The sequence below is a fragment of the Mastigoproctus giganteus genome, chromosome 4 (assembly GCF_048544385.1).
Source record: "Mastigoproctus giganteus isolate SK-2022 chromosome 4, ASM4854438v1, whole genome shotgun sequence".
In the NCBI taxonomy this organism is placed as follows: Eukaryota; Metazoa; Arthropoda; class Arachnida; order Uropygi; family Thelyphonidae; genus Mastigoproctus; species Mastigoproctus giganteus.
In genome coordinates, this window is record NC_143578.1 from 27,721,514 (window position 1) to 27,747,214 (window position 25,701).

Genomic DNA, 25,701 nt, shown 5'->3' on the forward strand with positions numbered 1-25,701 from the left:
GAATGAAAGTTATTTTGTTGATCAGAAGAGAGGCCAGGGCTTGTAGAGTGGCTGTCCAGATTACTAATATTAATTTTTTTTTTTTGGAGCTCAAGCACAAGAGGTATTAGAACCGACATTACTTAGTACCGAGGTACATATTTGCATAATGCATGAGTAGATGTTACATAACTATTACATAGAACTGTGCATAGGTTGAAGGTTGAGAAGATAAAAAAAGATATTTGTTGACATTGGACTTGAATTTCTGTAAATTGTAATTTTCAGGACATAAGAAAGAAGCTTGATCCAGAAAATGGAAGATGAATAAATAAATTAGCATTAGTAGCAGCATATGATGCAAGAAAGCAGCATCAGCCAAAAAATTCTATTTCACTTATCTGTTTGCTCCAAAGATTTGTCAACTTCTTCCTTGAATTTATTTAAGCTGTCAACTTCCATGGCGGCAGATAGCAGTTTGTTCCAGCAATCAACCACCTGTTAGCTAAAGACAAATTTCTGCACATCTATTCTGTAACCATCCATCCTCAATTTCAATTTATGTCCCCTCAAGTGTGTAATCTGAGCAAGAGGAAGAATCCCATCAGCATCGAGCTTGCCCAAACCATTCAAAGCCTTATACACCTCAATCAGACCACTTTGCAGGTACCTAGTCTCCAGATGCTGCAATTTGCAGAACTTAAGTCTTTCTTGGTAAGAGCAGTTCTTTTCCATTCACCAATCTCATTGCCCTTCTATGTACTTGTTCCGCAGTTCTATATCCTTCCTAAAATGAGGCCTCCAGACCTGTGTGCAGTACCCAAGGTGCAGCCTGACCATTGCTGCTTTATACAAAGGGATAATCACCTCCTTATCCCCATTAGCAATGTTCCAGTATATCATTGACAAGACTTCATGAGCTGCTCTGGCACCCTGACTGCACTGCTCTGAAAACTTCATATCTGACTGTACAATTACCCCCAGGTCTTTTTTATTCTCCCCTATCCTGAGTGTAGTGCTGCACAGTTGGTACATTACTCTGGGGTTACTGCTAACCATATGCAGTACTTTGCATGTGTCAATGTTAAATTTCAGTTGACACCTCTCAGCTCCTCTCAGAAGTATTGTTACCTCTTGTTGCTTCTCTAACATGCTGCTGTAAAAAACAGTCATCCTGTTAAAGTCTTGCTAATATGGAGTGACAACCAACAATTTCCAATCTGTATCTGGAAAATTAAAATTCCTCATTATAAGATATTCTTGTTTACTGGCCCACTCTATTTCTCTCTACAGTTATTTGTTATACTCATCACAATCATTAGGCCTATAACACCCTACTACTCTCATTTTCATTTTCCAAGTGCTTAGTGTCACACCAAACTGACTACTTAACATTGTGCTCTCTACCCATAATAACTGGGTGGAGAGCACTGTCTTAGATTTAATATGCTTCTTAACTAAGAGAATAAACCCACTCTCCTTTCTTTCCTGTTTGTCCTTTCTATACACATTGTTCTCCCCATATTCAAATTCTGCATCTGTTATGTCTGAGTGACATCATATCTCCAATATCTCTACAATATCTGCATTTGATGACTTAATCAGTACTGCAAATTCATCAAGTTTATTTACTATGCTCCTAGCATTAGTATACATGCTTTCCAGGCTGCTGCATGCTCCAATAGAAGCAGCAAGAGTCACTTTTACCTCTTCTTGCAGCTCTAGTTCATCTTATTCTGTGTATCTCACCAAGATAGCAGTTTTCCAACCGACCTAACACTGTTTTGATAGCATCAGCAAATATCTTTGCAACCCTTCAGTTTAAGTGTATCCCTTCCGTATAAAAGTAATCTCTCCTATTAACAAGCACTGACCATGCTGCAAAAAATTCTATCCATGTGCTTTGCATGGTCTCTCCATAGTGCTGAATTTATTGAAAAGGCTCTCAACAGATACTCCACCTGTTGTCTCTTGACAGAATTGCAGACATTTCAAATTTAGTTCTAACTCATGACTTTTACACAACATTGCCCTGTTCTTGTTAAGTAAATCATTAGATCTCCTATTCTAAATATCATTAGTGCCAATGTGTACAAAAAATATCACTTTTGTGCCCTTAAAAGATGACTTGCTCTACATCATCAACTTTTTTTGCTCCTGACATACCCTGGTCCTATTCCACTTTTTTGTACAATATTTTTCCCTTTTCTCTTTTTTGCACGGTATTTTTCTCTTTTCTCCTTTTTTCACAATATTTTTCCCTTTTCTCTGACAGAATCATGGACAATAACTACCTCCTGTGGGAAACCACTACATTCTGCCATAGGGATTGCTGTGTGTTGCCTAGTATACTAGTGTAAGCTTTGGCAATGAGTTGCATTGCTGCGAGCTAAATGAGCTCCAATTTTAATTCCTTCAATGGCATCCATCATATTCTTCAAGCTCTTATAAATGCCCATCAGAATGCTGAGATTGCACCTAATTTCCTCACACTTTTTGAACCGAACACACACACAGAGACATTCCCCACTTGGCTGTATCATATCATGTTCCAGATAGGTATTAGTATTTGAAGGGCCACAAACATCACACAAGTGGCATATTTTGTAAGGTTGTGATTCATAGGAGAACTGCCTCCTACATTTCCCCCTCACAGCACTCCCACTACTTTGGACCCATTTCTTTGCTGCTCTAGGCTGTGCCATTTCCATTTAAATTCAATTTAATTTGAGAACACTACACTAAACTGATAGATACCTAAATGCAGTAATATGTACTATGCTATCAACTTTATGTTATATGTATTATGCTATACCATTACATTTATGGAGTTTTAAATTATTTATATCCAGATGAACAAGTTAGTGCAAAGCATCATTTTAGTTCATTGTAAATCACTGATGTAGGTGAAATGACATCGTTTTTGTTACTTCTCATATTGTGAATGCCTGCACAGTGAGCTGCCTGTTATTACATTACTTTTAGTGCAATAATTGTTAGTATTAGCAGTGCAATAGCAGACAACTTGTTGTGAAAGCATTCACAATATGAAATCTAACAAAAACAATACCTTTTCACCTACTTCAGTGATTTGCTATGAACTAAAATGATTCTTTGCACTGACTTTCATATTGTGCACTGACTTTCATATTGTGAAAGCATTCACAATATGAAATCTAACAAAAACAATACCTTTTCACCTACTTCAGTGATTTGCTATGAACTAAAATGATTCTTTGCACTGACTTGTTCATTTAGTAAATTTCCAATAGTCTGAGGCTTTCAGACCTAAAACCTTTTTAGTACTTATTAGTTATATCCTTACTGAAATAAAAATTTTTAGCTAAAAACAGAAAAAAAAAAATGCCAACTTACGTGATTAGAACCTTTGAGCTATTCATTTACCACAATTTAAAACCCTATATTTCCACTACCATTCACTACACTGCTAGTTATGTGATATGATACTTGTGCCAAAGCACCAGTACAAAAACTATATGAATATAAGTCATAACTTACAAAATCTCTAGATAAATTATTTATTGAACATAATCAAATATATTAAGTAAATCAAAAAAAAAGGCAAAATTTTTTTGCCTTTTTTTGCCTTTGAAGAGCTCAAATTTCTGTGACTTTACAGTTTGCAGCCTCAAACTCATTCTGCAACATATGCAAGCAAGTAAACTTCAACCAACTGAGGCCTGCTGTGATATGCAGTGTAGTCACTCTGAAAATTCACTTCTGTGAGCAATTTAGCAAATGTGAAAATGACAGCAGCATTCTGTATGCCATGTGCTGTTTGGTATGACATGTTTGTCACATCACAGTTTCAAAGTCTGACTGTATCACCACACAGATATTGTCATAGGGTTTTACTTTGAAATGCATGCTTTTATAGATTATCTTTCATTCTCTTTCAAGCATGTGGATATATCAGATGTGTTGTCACAAATATTACCAATCATTTTTTCCATAATGTGACTGCAGAACAGTGCTATTTATTCAGTTCATAATAGTTTTCCATCAGGTGTCATCAACTGAAGGACCCTGTGTACATATTAAATCATGAATTATTCCCTACTAATATTTTTTTACATTTAGAAAAATATAGATATATTTTTTGTAGTGTCTGATAACTTCATAAGTAAAACATGAAGAATTAACTAGTTTCTTATCTTCTGTTTCTATTATTTATGCTAAGAGAAAAAAACTAGTCCTTGCTGGTTAAGTGAGTAAGAATTTTTGCAATACTTGTTTTTTTGGGCTCATATTAAATATTTTTAAATTGAAATTGCACACTTTTTATTATTTTAACATTATTAGTTATTAATAAAATACACTATAACAGGGAGCAAACACCTTTTTTCTTTTCTAGCTGAAGATATTCAACTTAATGCAAGAATATTCCACTGGCCTGATGACATTAAAAATTTGTTTGAAGTTAGCCGTATATCATTTGCAAACCTTCAGAATAAAGCAGAAGAAAAACTAGAAGAGAGACAGAAAATTCTCATAGAGAAACTGAGTGATATGAAAGGAAAGGTTGCAGATTTCAGAAAAAAAGAGGTGTCATTTTCTTTTTTACTAAACATTTTAATGTTTATATATTTTATCTGCTAATCGTAAATAAAATAGATAACTTTCATTTTACCTTATTTCTTTTATCATTGTTGCAAAAATTATAAACAGTTTTATACTTTTAAGGAAAAGCAAAAGTTAATGATGATCTCTTTACAAATTCTACATTTGATTCATCTTCCCTCGAAAAATGTATCCTCCTCTGAATATTTTTATATATGCTCCAAATAACATCATTGTTTCATGTTTGCCCTTTCCTTGTAATCCTACTGATAATTTACTACAGTGATTAATGAAACTATAAATTCTGCCCTTTAACAACCATACCAAACTAACTGCAAATTTGGTTTGGTTTGGTTTGGTATGATTTTTAAGTTGTCTAAATTTTGTGAGCCTAAAATATGTTAAAGAAATAATCTTATCTCTTCATTACAAGCAATTTTGCTTGTAATGAAATTATTTTATTATTTAAAATTTAAATTATTTTTCAAATTTCTTTGACTAATTAAAAAAATTCAAAGAAATTAAAATTATTTAATTAAATTATTTCATTACAAACAATAGTGCTTGTATCATGCTTTGAAAATTTTTAATTCTAAAAATTACAAGGACCAAATAACAATAATGTCTAATTATTTTTCATTTTAGCTTATGAACATAGATGAAATCAGAGCAAATGTAGTAATTTTGAACGAATTATCAGAGGGATTAATGGATTCGAGACAGGAGTCAATGGTAAGTCACACAAGCACAAGAAAAGCTAAAAGTTTCAAGGACACTCCATATATATATATATATATATGTGTGTGTGTGTGTGTGTATTAATATTATTCAGTAAACAGTGCACAAATAGACCTGTAATTTCCTTTTTTTATTTAACAGGAGTCAATTAGTTATAACTTTTGATAACTATTAATCTTATGACAAACAAGATCCAGTGAAAAATTATTGGTTCTTGTATTTTCCGATTTTTTTTTTGTTTCATAACTGTGCTGATTATATCAGAAAAGTTATAAAATTCCAACCAGGTCTTGTCTGATCATTTGCTACTTGCAGAATCACTTCCAGTGTATAGAGTTCTGATTGGTTTTTGCTCTTCTGTTCTGTATGTTCAAAAATTACATATTCTTTACACCACAATAAGTGAAGGAATTGGAAAAAAAATTGACACAGTTTCAAGATTTAAGAGATGTTGGACAAGACAACTTGTGTAATTGATACCTGCTAATATCCGTAAAATCGGACAAACACTAACTCATTGTGATTTGCTGTTGTACAGGATCTGTGACCTCATTTGAAATTAAATTAAAAAAAAAATACATTCTGCTTGAGATCTTAGATTGATTTAAAAATTTAATTTAAATTTAATTTAATTTTAATTTTTCCATGTGTAGAGTGATCAGATATCTGATCACTCTACACATGGAAAATTTTGAAGAAGTTTGCAATCAGAGCCAGTACTAAATGCTGCAGTGCCCATTGGAGCTGTTTTCCAGAGGAGCCCCCCTTTCCTCAATCAGTGGCATACCTAGAATTTTGATTGGGGGAGGGAGCATATAAATTTCACATTGGTAGCTTTTACAAGCTTCAATACATGACAGTACCATTTTATAACATTAAACAAAATAGTTTTTTTGGTCCTTCAGCCCATACCTGCACATGGGCACATATGGGCTGAGGGACCACAAACACACATATATGTACAGTATATATAAATAAATAAATATTCAATAACTGTATATTATGTGAAGAGATACATAATTTATGGATTTGAACTATTTTATTTAATTTTAATTTATACTTTATTAAACCATTAGTTACTGATTGTGAATTCTGTGTCCAACCACCCTGCTGGCTAGCATTGGCATTAGCAAGGACACATAATGCAAGAAAGCAAGCTTATATAGCATCATCCAAAAAAAAAAAATAATAATAAAAAAAACACACAGCCCCTTCTCATTTCAACCATCCACTCGCTCCAAATGTTTGTCTAGTTCTGCCTTAAATCTGTTTAAGCTATCAACATCTACAATGGCAGATGGAAGTTTGTTCCAGGAATCAACCACCCGCTGGCTAAAGGCAAACTTCTGCACATCTATCCTAAAACTGTCTTTCCTTAATTTGAATTTATACCATCTCAGGTGCATAATCTGAGCAAGAGGAAGAATCCCATCAGCATTGAGTTTGCTCAAACCATTCAAAGCTTTATACACCTCACTCAGATCACCTCACAGGTGCCTGTTTTCTAGACACTGCAATTTGCAGAACTTAAGTCTCTCTTGGAAAGAGCAGCCCTTTGTTCCCCTCACCAATTTCGTTGCCCTTCTCTGTACTTGTTCCAGCAGCTCTACATCCTTCCTAAAATGAGGCCTATAGATCTGTATGCAATACTCAAGGGTGTGGTCTGACTGTTGCCTTATGTGAAAGGACAATCACGTCCTTATCTCTGCTAGCAAAATTCCTGTATATCATTGACAAGATCCCATGAGCTGCTCTGGCAGCCTGTCTGCACTGCTTAGAAAACTTCATATCTGACTGCAGAGTTACCTCAGGTCTTTTCCATTCTCTACTACCTTGAGTGTAGAGCTATTTATGTCAGTCTCTTGCTTCCTCACAACATTGTCAAAATGATTTTTGCCTAATACTTTAAGCTTTTGCAGCATTAGGCAAAAAAAAAAAGTTTTACCCATTTATTTGCCCATTCTTTTAATAATTTGTCCAGTCTTTTAAATTTATTCAATTACCCCTTCACAATCAGAGTGGAAGTTTATTCCAACAATCAATTACTCTTTGAAGGCAAATTTCCATACATTTATTCTACATCCATTCTCTTTCAATTTTTGCCTGCTTTCATGTGAAGAATAAAGATGCCACAGCATTTAGTTTACTCACTCATGCTGCAATTTACAGAATCCTCACATTTTACAGAATACCATGTTGTATGCACAGCTAACCTTGCTGCTCTTCTTCGTACTCTTTCTAGTAGATTAGGATTTTGTTCAAATTAGTGACAAATATCATTATACTCGGTCCTCAGTCTTCATTAAGCGCAGACTTAACCTCTCTCAGGCTTCTTGATTCCATTCAGAAGAGGGCAGTTAGATTAATTAATGACTCATCTCTAACAGAGTCTCTCCACTCGCTGTCTCATAGACATACTGTTTCTGCTGCATGCCTCTTCTACAGATACTTCCATGAGAGGGCAGTTAGGTTAATTAATGACTCATCTCTAACAGAGTCTCTCCACTTGCTGTCTCATAGACGTACTGTTTCTGCTTGCCTCTTCTACAGATACTTCCATGGGCACTGTTCTTCTGAATTGGCTTCTATAATTCCCGCTCTCTCTCTTTCAAAACAGTTCGAACACGTGCCGCCACCAGCCAACATCCATTTACTGTCCAACTTCAAACTCACAGAACCAACTTTTCATCTTCCTCGTTTATTCATTCAACTGCCGTTTTCTGGTACAACCTTCCTTCATACGTATTTCCTGAAAATTACAGTCAACAAATATCTTCTTTCATCTTCTCAACCTCCAACCCAAGCATGGTACTAAGTACTGTAGGTTCTAACACCTCTCGTGTTTGGAGTTTACATAAAAAAAAAAAAAAAAAAGACTGCCTCTCTATGATCTGTCATGGCGCAATATAACCATGTTATTTTTGCACCATAAAAAAACCAAAAACAAACCAACTTCTCTCTATGACCAAAATTGACTCAGGTAGAGTGTACAAATTTTGAGAGTTTGTCTTTGTTCCTTAACTAAGGAAAGTTCAGTGTTTCTTAGCTCCGTCCTCTAATGAAATTTTAGTGTTCATAATGAAAGAACAGTTGTTATATTTTATATCATCAAGATGTTCAAGATCTTATCTCTATGAGGGTTAAATCAGCTTGCTAAAAAGTAAAAGGTAATTTACTTTTATTCAAATTTTGATTGATCATACGTTAGCTCTTTTTAACTCTCTGTGCTGTGTTTATTCTGTATATGCCTGCAGAAGGACAAAGACCATAGCTGGTCAGTTAAACCTCCCGCCAAGGTCAAAGCTACTACACGGTTTACCTTCTTTTTTCCCCTCGGTTTGTGGTCAGCCATGAAGCAAAAGGTTAAATTTAGATTGTGCTCATGGGGTTGGAAAAAGAATAGACCATTTATTGTCATACAGCTTAGATTATCAGCACAGTTTTGTTCAGTTACAAACACACTTGTGATTTCCATTTTCTGCTCTGTTTTAATTAAAATTAAATTCTCATATTCGTAAAAAACTGACTGCTTCTCCCCAAAATTATCCGGGTAACTATCGAAATCAATATGAGTGAGAAAGAAGCTCAAAATCTTTAAAATGAACGTGAAGCTACTCTACACGATCCAGGAGTGAAGCTCCCTCTGCTGCGGAAGAGATAAACAAGTCCATCCAAGGATAATTTCAAGAAAAAAGGAGAGAAGTAGAATGATATCGGCTACAGATTCTCCAACACCTAAAGACACACCTGTAGAGGGCGGAAATGAGTCCTGCAGTGATTCAGAATGCGAAGAACCTAAAAGTTAAGTGCCTAAGCGTCAAGATCCCCCACTAATGGGTTCTCCGATTGATCAGATCAGGACAATCAGAGTGTCCTTAGAGAAATATATGGTAAAGCAATTGAGTAGGATCACTGCTGCCATCAGGTCTGATTTAATTGATATCTTCAGCAAAATGGAGACAGTGGTTTTAAACCTCCATGTAGAACATGAAAGATTACAAGCCAAAATTGACGTCCTTACACAGAAGCGAGGAAATCAAATGCAACAACACTCCTGCTCCTTCGCAGAAGCATTGAGGAATGGTGCAACACAATCAACCACCAGTTTACCTGACAAAGTACAAGATAAAAGGATAGCCAAGAAGCCTGAGTCACGTGTAATCATAATTAAACCAGCTGAAGATGCACAACTGGAAACTAGCGATGCAGTTAAAGATGCCTTAAGAAAAAATATGAAGAACCAGATGAAAACTGTCAGAATTAAGAGCATCAGGAAAACCAGATACCCCGGAGTCATAATTGAAACTGGTACCAGGGAGGAGGCATTAACCATCTTAAATAACACAGAAATGACCAACTATGGATTAAGAGCTGAAACCCCCCAAAAAAATGGGCCATCGATTATACTTTTCAATATAGACTGGAATATGACCCCAGAGGAACTCAAAGAAGAGATCTACCATAAAAACTTGGAGTATGTATCTACTGGACAAGACTGCGGTAGAAGACATCAAACCAAAATACAGAGCTAAAACGAAATCACCGACAAGGGTTAATTGGATAATTGAACTATCCCCAAGAGTGTGGCAGCTTGTTGAAATCCAAAATAGAATTTATATTGGCTGGGGCAGCCATAGGTTTAAGGAGCACATATCAGTTCCTAAGTGCTATAGGTGTCTCCGCTTTGGGCGTACGTCCCATACCTGCAACCAGCATGAGACCACCTGTGGCCACTGTGCTCAAAAGGGCCATGTTTTTAAGGACTGCCCTAACAAGGAACAGTCACCAACCTGCACAAACTGTAAGGCTGCTAGGGCATCACACGATCATTCGATTCGTGACACGAACTGCCCAGTATATAAAAAAGTAAAGAGCCTTTACCAAATGAGAGTAAATTATGGATAGATGCCCCACGAGAAACAGATGACAAGAGATCAAGTTACTGCAACTAAATGTGCAGAGAGCGAGAGTAGTCGCATACCAGCTAAAGATCAAAACTGAGGAAAATCAAATTGATGTCATGATGTTGCAGGAACCCTACGTACACTCTGGGAATGTCGTGGGATATCCCACTTCATATAAAATCATTCACTGCATTGAAGACCATCCATGGGCAGCTGTTGTTGTGAGGAGTCTAGAAATAAAGGTGACCAAAATTGCACCATTATGCACCTCCATCAGCGCCTGTGCACAGATTATGACATCTCTTGGGTCCTTATATCTTCTCTCACTATATTCTTACCGGGTGAGGATATTACTACTGCAGTCTCCGTCATCCAGGAAGCACTTCATCTCCTCCCAGGTGGGCGGTTGCTGATAGGCATGGATGCTAACTGCCGCTCAGCACTCTGGGACAGCCTAACTCCAGACAGAACACCAATCAGAATTGGTACAAGACTTGAAGATTATATAATTTCGTCTGGTCTGCGGATCCTGAATCGTCCAGGTCACCTCTCCACCTTCAGCAGCTCCCTCTGGGAGAGCACAATTGATGTTACTATAGCAACAACTAACATTGAAAGTAAACTGATCAACTGGGCTATTCAAGAGTCATGGACGTCAGACCACAGAGCGATCGCCTTCTCTCTCGTTCATTCTGTGGAACGTGCACCACCAATTCCTAGAGACATAGTGAGATACAACACCAAAAAAGCAGATTGGTGTCGATTCCAAGAGGAATTGGTCAAGTTTCTCCCGGAAGACATTCCACTACCTATTACACTCACACCTGAAGAAAGCATTACCAAGGTAGCAACTGCCATCAGGAGTGCCTGTGATGCTTCCATCCCACATAGAAGACAGTACAGGTACACGGTCCCCTGGTGGAATGCAAATTTGCAAGATCTGAGAATAAGAGTCCACCTAGTCAGGAAGACATTTCAACGAGCCCGAGTACACCTTCCCCCCAGAGAAGTAGCTGCGGCACGGGAGGCTTACCGTGTGATAAGAAATGCATACTCCAAAGAAATATGCAGATGTAAGAAGGAGTCATGGCAAACTCTAGTTTCCACAGTGGGAAATGGCGATCCATGGGGCATTGTATTTCGGATCATTACAAACAGGCTACCCTGAGCTGAAGTTTTGGAAACCACACTCAGGCCGGATGGAACCTCAACATACTCTTGGTCGGATTCTCTCAACAACATACTGGACAATATCTACCCAACTGATGACTTGGCACCGATACAGGAACTGCAAGAAATCATTGACAGAAACAGGGTATACATATCAGATACTAGTGAACCGCTCTTCACATCCCTGGAAATGAATTTGGCCCTGGCCAAAACGAAGGAGGGTAAAACCCCAGGCTTGGACTTGCTGGAAGTTGACGTAGTAAAAAAGTTTACAGAACACTATCCTATAACTCTCTTTTAAGTTTATTTAATGCATGCTTTGCTGAAGGAACATTTCCTGACTTCTGGAAAATTTCAACATTCAAGTTAATCTTAAAACACCCGAAAAAAACCACCTCAAGTTCTGACTTCTTACAGACCAATAGCCCTGCTTTCTGTTTTGGTCAAACTCCAAGAATGTCTTTTGCTCTCCCATCTCACCGACTACTACACAGAGCAACAATTACCATCTCCGCATCAATTTGGATTTAAAACAGGCTGCAGTACAGAAGATGCTATCCACAGATTAATCTCTCTCTCTAGCTACCCAGACAGAATCTGAATACTCTCTAGCCATAATGGTGCACTTTGCGGGGGCCTTCGATCAACTATGGTGGCCCAGCATACTTCAAAGACTTTGGCAGGCCAAGATGTCCAGCAGTCTATATAACAGTATAAAGTCCTACCTCAACAATAGAACAGTGCAGGTAACCAACAAATACCAAACAGTCACCAGGAATATACTGCAAGGCTGTCCTCAGGGCTCTCTTCTTGGGCCATTTCTTTGGTCCATTGTCTTGGACAAGTTCCTGGGGATGGATCTCGGCGAGGTCAAGCCCCTGGCCTTTGCTGATGATCTCATACTGGTTGTTCATTCTGGTACAAGAACCATATTGGAAGTATAAGCCAACTTTGCACTGGGAAAACTTCAAGACTGGGCTGCCATGCACAAATTAACAATCTCCAGTGAAAAAACAAAGTCAATCCTTCTAAAAGGAAAGCTCCAAATCCGACAGCCACCAGTGATGAAAATTAACAACACCCCGATCCATCTGTACACAGAAATCAAGTATCTGGGCCTGTAACTAGACGCCAACTTATCCTTCCACCCCGACTTAAAATACCTGTCAGCTAAAATCCGAAAATACACTGCAATGATAAGACAGATTAGTAGAGTGGATTGGGGCCTAATGAATAAAGCTCTATCATTAATATATAAGGCAGTATATGTCCCAATTGTGTGCTGTGGAGCCTCCATCTGGCGTGAAAAGGGAATCCTGGAAAGGAACAAGCGCAAATTTGATTCCATTCAAAGATTTATGTCAGTTACCAGGGCGTGTTGTACTGGCCGACCGGGCTAGTCGGGTGGGTAAAGTGCCTGCCTAGCAACCCAAAGTTCGCGGGTTCGAATCCCGCCTCGGGCTTGGATCAAAGTACTGCAAAAACCTTGGGAGGTGCATTATGGCCACAGAAGCCGATGCACCAACAACTACCAAAAGAAAGAAAAAAAAAGTGTTGTACTGTCAGCACCCCCGCATTACAATTAATTGCAGGATACTTACCTCTCTATCTGGAAGTTGTCAAGAGGGGTCTCTTCCAGCACCTGAAGAAGGGAATCCCAATGCAATTGTTGAATCTGTAGTTGAACCATGTAAATGGCCCTAAGAAGGAAAGAAGAAAAATGGCAAACCACCTACAAAACCTCTGACAAGAAACATGGGACACAACACCGAAAGGAACAATCACCAAAAGGTTTATTCCCTCAATAAGTCGGATTTCCCCAAAGCCTCCTCCCTGGCACTCGCCTGGATTGAAAATCACCTTATGTATGAGTGTCTCACTTACGACAATGCCAGACTTCAATTCCTCACAGAGATTCAAGGAAACCCCAGCAATCAGGAGTCAACTTTACTTCAAGAAGAGGCCACATACCTAGCCTTAACACACCCAGGCTGTTTTGAATTCTAGAAGAGCAAGACTTGTGGAACTCAGGGCAGAACAGAATAACGTGCCACCCCTGTGGTCCCCGACTGGGGTAGGATAATGTAAGCACCCTGGGTGCAGGATTCACACAGGAGCATATGCTCCTGTGATTTTCAACTCCCTTCTCCATCCTCTACCTTAGAGTGGACTGCCTCCCTATTGGTCCACTCCAACTACTGTTCCCCACATTCTGACCTCTTCTTCTTCTCTTACTCCCCCATATGTTCTCTTCAGGAAAAAAAAAAAAAAAAAAAAACCTTTTATCTTTTTTATTTTATTTTTTTTTATAGCCTCGATTTTTTTTTTTTCTCTTTTCATTTTTTTTTTTATAGCCTCTGTCAGGAAGCTCAGGCAACCCTAGCAGAGGCAGCCAGAGTATAATGGGCAGCCTGGCTCACCTCCCAGTGGCTGTGGCAGGCAATGTAGGGTCCAAGTAGGGACCCCACGGCCAAGCAGCCCGACACAACAACAGAACAAAGCACAATACTACATTAACCAGACATTACACTTTTTTTTTTTTCTGGCTGTGCAGTAGTTCTACATTTCATCACAGAGTACATATGGTGCAGATGTGGGAAACCACCAGTGATGCCTGAACCTAAATACTATGCCACTACTATGTACAAATTTTGATTTGTTTTTATTTAATCATATGGCGCCTCTGTAGCCAGGTGGGCAGGAGCAGCAGTGCGTAGCACATGCTTCTTGATTAGACCGGGGTTCGAGCCCGTGCCCACCAAATACGGAAGATGCGGAAAGGTCAGGGAATGACCACCACATATCCCCAGAGCAATATGGCCTTAGTTGCTAATGGTCCTAAAAACCAAATAACAATACCAATTTAATCATATCTCCAGCAATGCAGCCTTGGGTAGTTTACAAATTGTATGGACCACTGATTTGACTAAAAGAAACTCATGATAAATAGCTTTCTTTTCTCAGCTTTCAATTTTACATATCAATTTAACCTTGTTCTCTATACTTAGAACTATGATTTCACCTCACCTGTACTGTGATGTCAAAAAAAGAATACAGCCAGGCCTCGCATAACACGAGTTCGATTAACACGTGTTTCAGTTACCGCTATTTGAAAAAATTATACCACTTTTCACTTTACATGATGCAAATTTCCAGTTAACGTGATCTTTTTTTTATGCGATAATTGAAAAAGATTTGAATTGTGCGTTAAGCTTACTGCGTGTTGGATGGACAATAAACAAATGTTTGCCTGCTGCCCACCTTGGTGTGTTCCATCAACCATCAGAAGAAGACATGTTACTCGTTTGTCTCCTGCTAATAAAGTCAATGCAGACTTGCATTTAAAAATTCAAATTTTTAAATGAGCCAGATGAAAATGTTACGGCTAAGGAGATAATGGTAAAAGAACTTGATGAAATCTTTCATATCGCAGAGAACCTCAAATAAAAGGTTTGAGGTTCTCTGCAATATTTATTTCGCCAGGGCCCAGAGAAGATAGTTGTTGGCTATCGGAAATTGATTGATGAAAAGAGAAAGACGACGCTGTTCAAATATTTCTGCAACAGTCTTTTCTTCATTGTATATTTTATGTCAGAGGTTCCCAAACTTTCTCGGTTCACGGCGCCTTTAGTGTCTCAGTAATTTTATCACGGCGCACCCAGACCAAAAGAAATACCTAACACTTTCATTTAGTAGTTAGGTCCAAACAACTTAATAAGAAATGTTGAAACTGTGAACTACCTCCAGCTAGTAGTTCGCGCAGTGTCCGACAGATGTCGAGTAACCCCAGAGAAAAGTACCAACTTTGTGGTACTACACTTAAGGTGGTAGAAAATGAAAAAGACCTGGGAGTAATTGTGCAGTCAGATATGAAGTTTTCTGAGCAATGCAGACAGGCTGCCAGGGCAGGTCATGGGGTATTGTCAATGATATATAGGAATTTTGCTAGCAGGGAAAAGGAGGTGATTTTCCCTCTGTATAAGGCAATGGTCAGGCCACGTTTTGAGTACTGCGTACAGTCCTGGAGGCCTCATTTTAGGAAGGATGTAGATTTGCTTGAGCATGTACAGAGAAGGGCAACAAGATTTGTGAGAGGAATTAGCATTAGCATTAGTAGAGACATATGATGCAAGAAAGCAAGCTTATGCAGCATCAACCAAAAAAAAAAAAAAAAAAAAAAACACTTCCACTTCATCGCTCCGTTTGTTCGAAATACCTGTCCAGCTGAGCCTTAAATTTATTTAGGCTATCAACTTCCACAACAAGGGATGGAAGTCTGTTTCACCAACCAACTATCTGCTGGCTAAAGGCAAATTTCCGCACATCTGTCTTTCCTCAATTTGAATTTATGCCCTCTCAGGTGATTATGCTGAGCAAGAGGAAGAATCGCATCAGCATTGAGCATGCTCAAACCATTCAAGGCTTTATACACCTCTATCAGATCACCTCGCCGGTGCCTAGTCTCCAAACACTGTAATTAGCAAAACTTAAGCCTTTCTTCGTAAGAGCACCCCTTTGTTCCATTCACTAATCTTGTTGCCCTTCTCTGTACTCGTTCCAGCAGCTCTACATCCTTTTTGAAATGAGGCCTCCAGACCTGTATACAGTACTCAAGGTGTGGCCTGACCATTGCCTTATACAAGGGAATAATCACCTCCTTATCCCTGCTAGAAAAATTCCTGTATATCATTGACAAAAAACCATGAGCTACTCTTGCAGCCCGTCTGCACTGCTCAGAGAAAGAACTTCATATCTGCTGCACAAATACACCCAGGTCCTTTTCATTCTCTACCACTTTCAGTGTAGTACCACAGAGTTATTCCCTGCATCCAGTATATTTTGTGACGGCATCATAGTATCCAATTAAATTGGTCAGGCAAGACTTTCCCTTAACAAAACTATGCTGTGTCTGGGCTATAATGGAAGTCTTGTCTAGATGATCCTGCAGTGCTTCTTTAACCAGTGTCTCCATTAATTTTCCTGGAACAGAAGTTAAACTCACAGGTCTATAATTACTTGTGTCAGCCTTTGATCCTCCTTTGTGAATTGGTGTCACATTTGCACATCTCCAGTCTATGGATACCTCCCCTGAGTCCAAGAAAGCTCTCATGATTATGGCTAAGGGTTTGCTTACTTCCTTTGCTGCCTCCTTTAATATAACTGGATAGATCCCATCCACCCCAGGTGCCTTTCTTGTGTTTATCTTCAACAATTTCTCTTCCACTTTATTCTCAGTCATTACAAGATTCTCTAGCTTACTGCCAGAGTTGAATACACTTCTGGCATTCCCCTTGCTGAATAACTCCTCATGTGTGAATGTCGATGCAAAATATTCATTTAGTCTGTTAGCTACCTGAGCAGGATAATCAACAGTTGAACCATCGATATCAAGTGGACCAATCTGGTTCATCCCCTTTCTTCTAGAGTTTACATAAGTAAAGAACTCTTTGCTGTTTTTCTTTGCATCCTTTGCCAAAGATTTCTCGTAATCTTTGGCAAAGAAATAACTTCATTACAGATCAATGTATATCTGTCATAGGCTTCTGTGTCACCTGTTAATTTTTATGTATCCCATGCATTTTCCTTCTCTACCATATGTCTCATTAGTTCATCTGACATCCATTTAGGCCTAAACCTTGAACAATATTTCTTAGTTGGTATGTAAAGCCTAGTAGCTTCCAAGATAAGTTCTTTGAATGCTTCCCATTTTGAATTTGCTGTTGGTAACTTCATCAGTTGGTCCCACTGTATGGAATTTAAATACTGTCTTAGACCATTGTAGTCACCTTTACGAAAGCAATAACCCTTCCCTTTACCCCGATGGTAGTTACCTCTTTGAGTAAATCCCACTTCAGCACACTGTGATTGCTGCCACCTAGTGGTTCCTTTAGCTGCAGATTCTTAATGCATGAAGAATCACTACTGCTAATCAAATCAAGAGTATTACTCCCTCTAGTTGCCTCCCGAACATGCTTATGTTGAAAACAGTCATCCAATAAATCCACAGAAGCCTTGCTAGTGTGTGAGTGACCAACCCACAAATTCCAGTCAGTATCTGGGAAATTAAAATCCCCCATTATAAGACTCTGATTTACTGGCCCACTCTATTTCCCTGTACAGTTTCTTATTACACTCAACAGAGTCATTAGGCCTATAGCACACTCCTACTCTCAATTTTGATCTCCCAATGCTTATGTCACACCAAACTGACTCGACACTGCACTGTCCAGCGATGTCGACTGGCTTCCCTTCCTTGGATTTTGTGTTTCTTAACTAATAGCATAACCCCTCCTCTCTTCCTATCCTGTTTATCCTTTCTGTGCACATTGTACTCTCCAAATTCCAGTTCTGCATTTCTTATATCTGTGTGACACCACGTCTCTGATATCCCAACAATATCCGCCTTTGATGCTTTTAGCAATTCCTCAAATTCATCAAATTTATTTACGAAACTCCTAGAATTGGTGTACACGCAAGTATACATGCACCTGTTCCTATTCTTAGCTATCCTAACACAATCCATGTGTTTACTTGACCGCACTGACTCCCTGCAGTCTCTGAAATACCCTGCATCTTGTTTTCCAGGCTTCTGCTCATTCCAATAGGAGCAGTGCAAGAATCACTTTCACCTCTGCCAGTGGCTACTGTTAATCTATTAGTCCTTGTATCCCCCCAATCTAGCAGTTTTCCAAACCCACCTAACACTGCCTCGATAGCATCAGCAAATATTCTTGCACCCTTTCTATTTAAGTATATCCCATCCCTGTAGAAGCAGTCTCCCCTGTTAACAAATACAGACCATGCTTAAAAAAATTCTACCCCTTGAACCTTGCACAATCTTTCCAGGGCCGAATTCATCAACAAGGCTCTCCTCATATACTCCCTCCTATCGTGTCTGGGCAGAATTGCAGACACTTTCAAATTCAACCCTAATTCACTGCTTTTTTTCGACAGTGACCTGTACTTGTTAAGTAATTCTGCCGGTCTCCTACTCTTAAGGGATCTTAAGAATGAAGGATCCTCTTACCAAGAGAGGCTTAAGTTCTGCAAATTGCAGTGGCTGGAGACTAGGCACCTGCACAGTGATCTGAGTGAGGTGTATAAGGCCTTGAATGGGTTCAGCCCACTGAATTCTGATCGAATCCTTCCACTTGTTCAGATTACAAACCTAAGGGGGCATAAATTCAAATTAAGAAAAGACAGATGTAGAATAGATGTGCGGAAATTTGCCTTTAGCCAGCGGGTGGTTAAATGCTGGAATAAACTTCCATCTGTCGTTGTGGAAGTTGATAGGTTAAATAAATTTAAGGAAGAACTGGACAGGCATTTGGAGGGAATGGTGTGATTTTTTTTTTTTTTTTTTTGGCAGATGCTGCATAAGCTCATACACTTGCTTTCTTGCATCACATGCCACTACTACTACTACTACTATTTCCATTGCTTGCTGTTTTAAATAATTTCTTAAGTCTTAATATCAGTATTATACATCGGTAATGGGATCCCCATGTATACATCCCCTATCTATAATATTATTTCTGTAGTAAATGTTTTATTAGTGAAGCCTTAAGAATATAGGAGACCTATGCTATGGCACAAATAGATAATATAGCTCTGCATTTCGCTGATCATCATTTTTAAGGAACAAGTTAGTGAGAGATACCTGTATATTCGTTTTAATTTAGAAACTTAGTTCCTTATTGATATTATTTTATAAAATCTTTATAAGTCCATAATGGTGTCAATGGCCTTAGCACTTTATTTTGCTACACATTCTTTTTAAATATTATGTTGTGTTGAGTACATTCCAGAAGGAATGCATTCCATAATATCCTTCATATAAACATAAATTCTAATATTTTTTCTTTGGTATTTATCAATTTGTGTATGGGTGACTCTTGAATCTTCAGTTGCCCATGAAAAATACTGCAGAGTTTCTGTCTGTCATAGTTGTTCTTCTTGCTATATGTCTTTTAATTGTATCCTCCCATTCTTTTACATACAAAAGATAAATTGAATGTGAATTAATGTACGCGAAACTGTGTTTTCGGGTAGATATACTACGGCTTACATAGAAAATAGTTTTTACAGACCCAAAATTTTTTCTTAATTACCATGTATGTTAAATCTTACTAAATATTTAGTAAGCTTTAACCCATTTTGTCTATTTTTTGTTGCAGATCAAAAATAGTTTTACAAAGCTAAAATGACATTTACTTGCTGTGAATAAATATTAGTCTTGATAAACATTAGTCCAGTTTTTGTCATAGACTAATGTGTCGTTTTTTTTTTTTTTTTTTTTTCCTGTCTTCCTCACACAGATGTTAAAATTTTATCATAAAATTCTTTTATAGGATATTAATGAAGAAGAATCTTTGCTTGGCTGGGAGAAATCAGACCATCCATTGTTAGATACGCTTATGAAACAAAAAGATCCCTATGATAAACTATGGCGTACAGCATTGAGATTTTTAGAAAATTATGACATATGGTATAATGGTAGGTTGTTTTAAATATTAGTGTTGATATTTTTGCCTATATATAAAGGTAATATATAGGCAAAATTGACTCCATTTTTCCTTAGTTTAGTTTAACATGACTAAGATTTTTATTTGTTTTTGTTAATACTATTTCCTTTTTATGTGATTACTGTTTAAAATGTTTTTTTTTTCATATATATATATATTATCCTATAATTAAAAGTATTTGGTATAAAATTAGATGAGGTGCACACTAGAATGACCTGGGAAGGCTTTTTAAAACTGGGAGGCTGTGGGGTAACATGAGTTAAAAACTGTAGCTGTACTGAAATTTATAGCTGATTTGAAAAGGAGTTAAAAGCTATTTTCACAAATTAGGTGTCTATTCTAAGTCACTAATAAACTTGTGTCTGTCTTATCTAAAACACAATTAGATAAGACAGACACAAGTATTACATAAAGGCAGACCAAATCAGGATAAATATGGAATGAATAAGCCAGCAATTGTAATGGCTAAAATTGGATTCACCACACAGCTATTTATCATATTGCCATCTAGAGCACCTTCAATCAAGGTGATAAGTAATCCTTTCCCCCAAGGCAGTTACTAGCATAGCTGTAGTTGAGGTAATCATCATTACCATTCTCAACACATTCTGGTACTACTGATGATAATGTCATCAGCAGTGATTACTTTTAAATTACAGATAAGTTCGGAAATGTAACAGAATTTTTTTAAACTTTATTCCTGTTTATAGCTGATGACCCTGTATCTTGTTTGTCACAACCTGTTTCCACTGTGCAAGAAATTTGAAATAACCTGTTTCCATTGAGGAAAAAACTAGGTATTCTAATGAGAGACTTTCATCATTACTGTATTTCTTTAGTGTTAAATCAGAATTACAGTGAATTTTTGTATATATTTTGTACTGTATATTCAGATCCTGTGGAACTTTAGAGTGGCCAGATAATCAAAGATTACAGATATATGAGTTATACCTATAGTTCAGCCCTGCAAATATCAGTTTCATGTCATTATCATCATCATCATCATCAGCCATTTTCAATCCACTGCAGGATGAAGGCCTCTCCAGTAACTTTCCAGTTCCTTCTGTTTTGTGCAATGGCAATCCATTTACTACCCACAAACTCATGAATTTCATCTGTCCATCTTTGTCGTTGTCTTCCAGGTTTCCTTCTATTTTCCTCTTGGGTACCATTCAGTTATTTTCTTAGTCCATCTGTCATCGTGTCTTCGAGCTATGTGTCCTGCCCAAGACCATTTTAGTTCTTTAGTTTTGATAAGAATGTCCTTTACTTGATTTTGCTGCCTAATCCATGTGTACCTAAACCATTTATGATTTGTAGATGACATTGTGATCATAAGCCATGATCCCAAAGAATTAGAGGAAAATCTTAGTCAGTTATGCAGAGTTAGTAAGGATTTTGGACTAAAGATGAATATGACTAAAGCAAAAGTAATGATGAACAAGTATTTTCTCTTCTTATCTAACAGTCTAATTCTCAATATAATTCATTCCATTCTTCGCTGTGTAGTTCTCAGCTTCTCTTCCATTCTTTTGGGGAGTGCTCAAGTTTCACTTCCACAAGTCCTGGTAAGGAGTATACATTGGTTCATTATTTTATATTTCAGACAAATTGAGATATTGCACCTCAATATATGACTATATTTCCTGAATGCTGTCCATCCAAAATTTATTCTTCTCTTGACTTCCAGCCATTTATCATTATCATAACCAATGACTTGTCCCAGATAAGTATATGACTCCACCTTTTCAATTACTGCTCCTTCAATTATTATATCCCTTTCTGTGGCATACTTGCTCATCATTACTTTTGTTTTAGTCATATTCATCTTTACTCCTTACATTGACTCCTTTCTGTGATCAGTTCCTCAAGGGCAGCTGTAAACAACTTTGGAGATATTGTGTCTCCTTGTCGAACTCCTTTCTCAATTTTAAATTTCCTACTGTCTTTGTCTAGTCTAATAAAGGAGGTAGCATTCTCAAATATTTTCTTCAAAATCATAATATATGGAGTATCTATGCTGTGTCTTTCCAGTACCTGAAACATTGCCTTATGCTGTATGGAGCCAAATGCCTTTTCATAATCCACAAATGCCAGGCATAATGGTGTTTTATATTCATTTGCTTTCTCCATTAGTTGTGATATTATGTGAAGGTGATCCATAGTTGCGAATCCTGTCCTAAAACCATCTTGCACTTTTGGTTGGTTGATTCTCATCAAGTATTCTTTTTAATCTGTTAGTAATGACCCTTGTGAACAACTTGTAAATATGGGAAAACAAGCTAATTGGTCTATGATTTCCAATTTCTGATTTATCTCCTTTCTTATGCAGCAAAACTATGATTGCATTATTCCACTCCTTTTATAATGCATTTTGTGAAGAGTCTTGCCAGTTTTTGTGTCATGTCTCTTCCTCCCAATTTTAACAACTCCACAGCAACCCCAGGGGCTCACATCTGGTTAGTATGTGCTTGGCACACCAAGGGTCCTGAGCTAGATATCATCACTCTTCTCTTTCTTGGTGATTCCCTTCTATTTCTGAATCTTGTTCTCTCTCTCTCTCTCTCAGGGTAATTCAGGGAATTTTTTTTTTTTTTGCTGGTGCAGCACAAGCCTCAGACTTCCTTGCACCATGTAGCTAATAATAATAATAATAATAATAATAGTAACTTCATCTTCCCCTGGGGCTTTCTGATTCTTCATTTTCTTCAAATTCCTTCTTCCTCATTGCGATCCATATTCCCCACTGCTGGCATCATTCCCTCACTCTTTGTATAATTCTCTATAGTAGTCTTTTGCTATTTTAATTATGCCTTCTCTGCTATTTATAAGTACACCATCACTATTCTTCAGTTTCAGTATCATTTGTCTTTCTGTATTACTGCTCATGGAGCTGATTTAAGTCCTTTGTTTTCCCTTAATGCTTGTTCTACTTTTCTTGTGTTAAATCTTCTAATGTCCTCTCTGAGTCTCTTTCTAATGGCTTTGCATAACTAAGTATACTCAATTTTCTCCTTGTCAGTGTTTATCTTGCTCTTCATTCGTCATCTTCAGTTCATCAAGACAAGTGCTTCTTGACTAATTTTTTCTTCTTTGGATTTCTTTTTACCTATAGGTTTCTTGGGCTTTATCACTTTCAGAAAGTTGTAATATTCCTCGTCGATATCTTGGTCCTGAGCAGTCTGCAGAAGCTCAAACTTGTTCTTAAGTTTCAGTACATGCTGCTTTTTCTCCTCTTCTGTTATCTCAAAGACCTTCATATTATTTACTCGAGAGTTTTTTCCTTTCTTTTCTTACTTCTATATCAAGTGTGCATCTTACAATTCTGTGATCACTTCCAACATTCACCTTTGTTCAGGACTGTAATATCATTCACGATATATCTTCTGGTAGTGAGAATGATTTCAATAGTTGTTAATCCATTTGGGCTCTTCCATGTCCATTTCTGTTCACCCTTTTCCTGAAAAAAGTGTTCATTCCTGATAATCCTCGAGATTCTGAAAATTCCACAAGTCTTTCACCTCTTTTATTTCTTTCACCAATTCCAGAATTTCCTATAGTTCCCCTTTCTGCACTGTTTTGTCTCTTTCCAACCTTAGCATTGAAGGCCCCCATAACGATTGTGTTGTGTAATGGATTTTCTGCTCATCTAGAAGACTCTCAATTTCTGTGTACATTTTTTCAACCTCTTCATCATCATGGCTTGATGTTGGTTTATAAATCATTATAACCTTTAGCTTGTATCTCTTAGAAATCCTGAGTAGTAGTCTTGACATCCTTGGTAATGTACTTTTGAATTCCAAAATGTTGTTTTTTATATCTTTATGGATCAGAAAGCCAACTCCACTATTGCTCCTTTCACTGTTTCCATTGGTGTACAGTAGATTTCCACTTGATAAACTTATAAGTGATTCATTTCTTCTTCTCATTTCAGCCAAACTGATGATATTCCAATTCACATTTTCTAATTCCTTTTCCAGCTCTAATATCCTGTCTTCACAGATGAATGATCTTACGTTGTAACAGGCCTAGTTCAGTTTCCGTGCATGGCAGCCTGGTCGTACCCAGAGATTCTTAGCTCCCTCTGCTTCCACTCTGATCCTCTCGCTGCCGTAAGAGGGGAAGTGAAAGCTGCTGGGGACTGAGGGCCATTTATTTTGTTGTGCTGTCATGTGCTGGAGGGTTTTGGCATTCACGCTGACCAGGCATCTTGAAGAGAGCCACTCTACACGTTCATTGCCACCTAAATGACGCAACAAGGCTTACCATCGAGAAGGTGTGCATGAGTGGATTTTAGGGAGGCAGGCCAACTGGACTTCTCCTGAATCTTCTGAAATAGAAAGATATTGGATCCATCAGTGTTTTAGACTGAGTGTCTGATAACACACAGAATGCCTGCTCCCCTCTAAGCCCTAGTAGTAATCATGCAGTTTCATGTAGTAATCCTTCAATAAATTAATTAAAATATTCACAGCCTCAAAATAGTCACTTATGAAGAGTGACAAAAATACCTGAATACTGCTTTTTTTGTTAATTCACAGTGGTTGAAAAATCTAAGTAGTAGTTGTAGTAGTAGTAGTAGTGGCATGTGATGCAAGAAAGCAGTGTATGAGCTAATGCAGCATCAGCCAAAAAAAAAAAATTCACACAACCATTCCCTCTAAATGTTTGTCCAGTTCCTCCTTAAATTTGTTTAACCTATCAACTTCCAGAATGACAGATGGAAGTTTGTTCCAGCAATTAACCACCCGCTGGCTAAAGGCAAATTTCCGCACATCTATTCTGCATCTGTCTTTCCTTAATTTGAATTTATACCCCCTTAGGTTCATAATCTGAACAAGTGAAGAATCCCATCAGAATTCAGCGTGCTCAACTCATTCAAGGCCTTATACACATCAATCAGATCACTGTGCAGGTGCCTAGTCTCCAGCAATTGCAATTTGCAGAACTTAAGCCTCTCTTGGTAAGAGGATCCCTTCATTCCCCTCACCAATCTTGTTGCCCTTCTCTGTACATGTTCAAGCAAATCTACAGCCTTCCTAAAATGAGGCCTCCAGGCCTGTACACTCAAGGCATGGCCTGACCATTGCCTTATACAGAGGGACAATCACCTCCTTTTCCCTGCTAGCAAAAGTCCTATATATCATTGACAAAACCCCATAACCTGCCCTGGCAGCCTGTCTGCATTGCTCATAAAACTTCATAATCTGACTGCACAATTACTCCTAGGTCTTTTTCATTTTCTACCACCTTAAGTGTAGTACCACACAGTTGGTACATTTCTCTGGGGTTACTTCTACCCATATGCAGTACTTTGCATTTGTCAAGGTTAAACTTTGGTTGCCACTTCTCAGTCCATCTGCCCAAATTTTCTAGATCCTGTTACAATAGCACACTGTCATTAACAACCCTGCAGTCTTTGACACTAAGCCTGATATACCTTCATCAATATCATTGATAAATATATAACAGTGGACCCAACACCAAACCCTGTGGGACTCCACTAATAACATTAGTCCACGAAGAGCAGCACCCATTGATTACCACCCTCTGTCTTCTCCCACTCAACCATCCTTTTATCCATTGTAGCAATTTACCCTTAATACTATTCTGCTCCAATTTGTACAGTAGTCCTCCATGCACAACAGTGTCAAAAGCTTTCCTGAAATACAAATATGTGATATCAAAATTTTTTTTTACATCCAATTCCTTTGTAACCACATCATAATAACCAATCAAATTTGTCAGAAAAGACTTTCCCTTAACAAACCCATGCTGTGTCTGAATTATTTCTGCAGTCTTAT

The 25,701-nt window shown here is 37.8% G+C and overlaps 1 protein-coding gene across 1 annotated transcript in view; it reads left to right on the forward strand.

Annotated features, from left to right (window-relative positions):
* LOC150086500 (dynein axonemal heavy chain 3-like) overlaps positions 1-25,701 on the forward strand; it is a 544,757-nt gene that overhangs the window by 92,677 nt on the left and 426,379 nt on the right. Inside the window, exons 17-20 of the mRNA XM_090372184.1 lie at positions 4,355-4,521; positions 5,206-5,292; positions 10,480-11,337; positions 19,724-19,868. Of these exons, the coding sequence (XP_090228310.1) occupies positions 4,355-4,521; positions 5,206-5,292; positions 10,480-11,337; positions 19,724-19,868 (1,257 nt within the window). The remainder of the gene's footprint in view (positions 1-4,354; positions 4,522-5,205; positions 5,293-10,479; positions 11,338-19,723; positions 19,869-25,701) is intronic.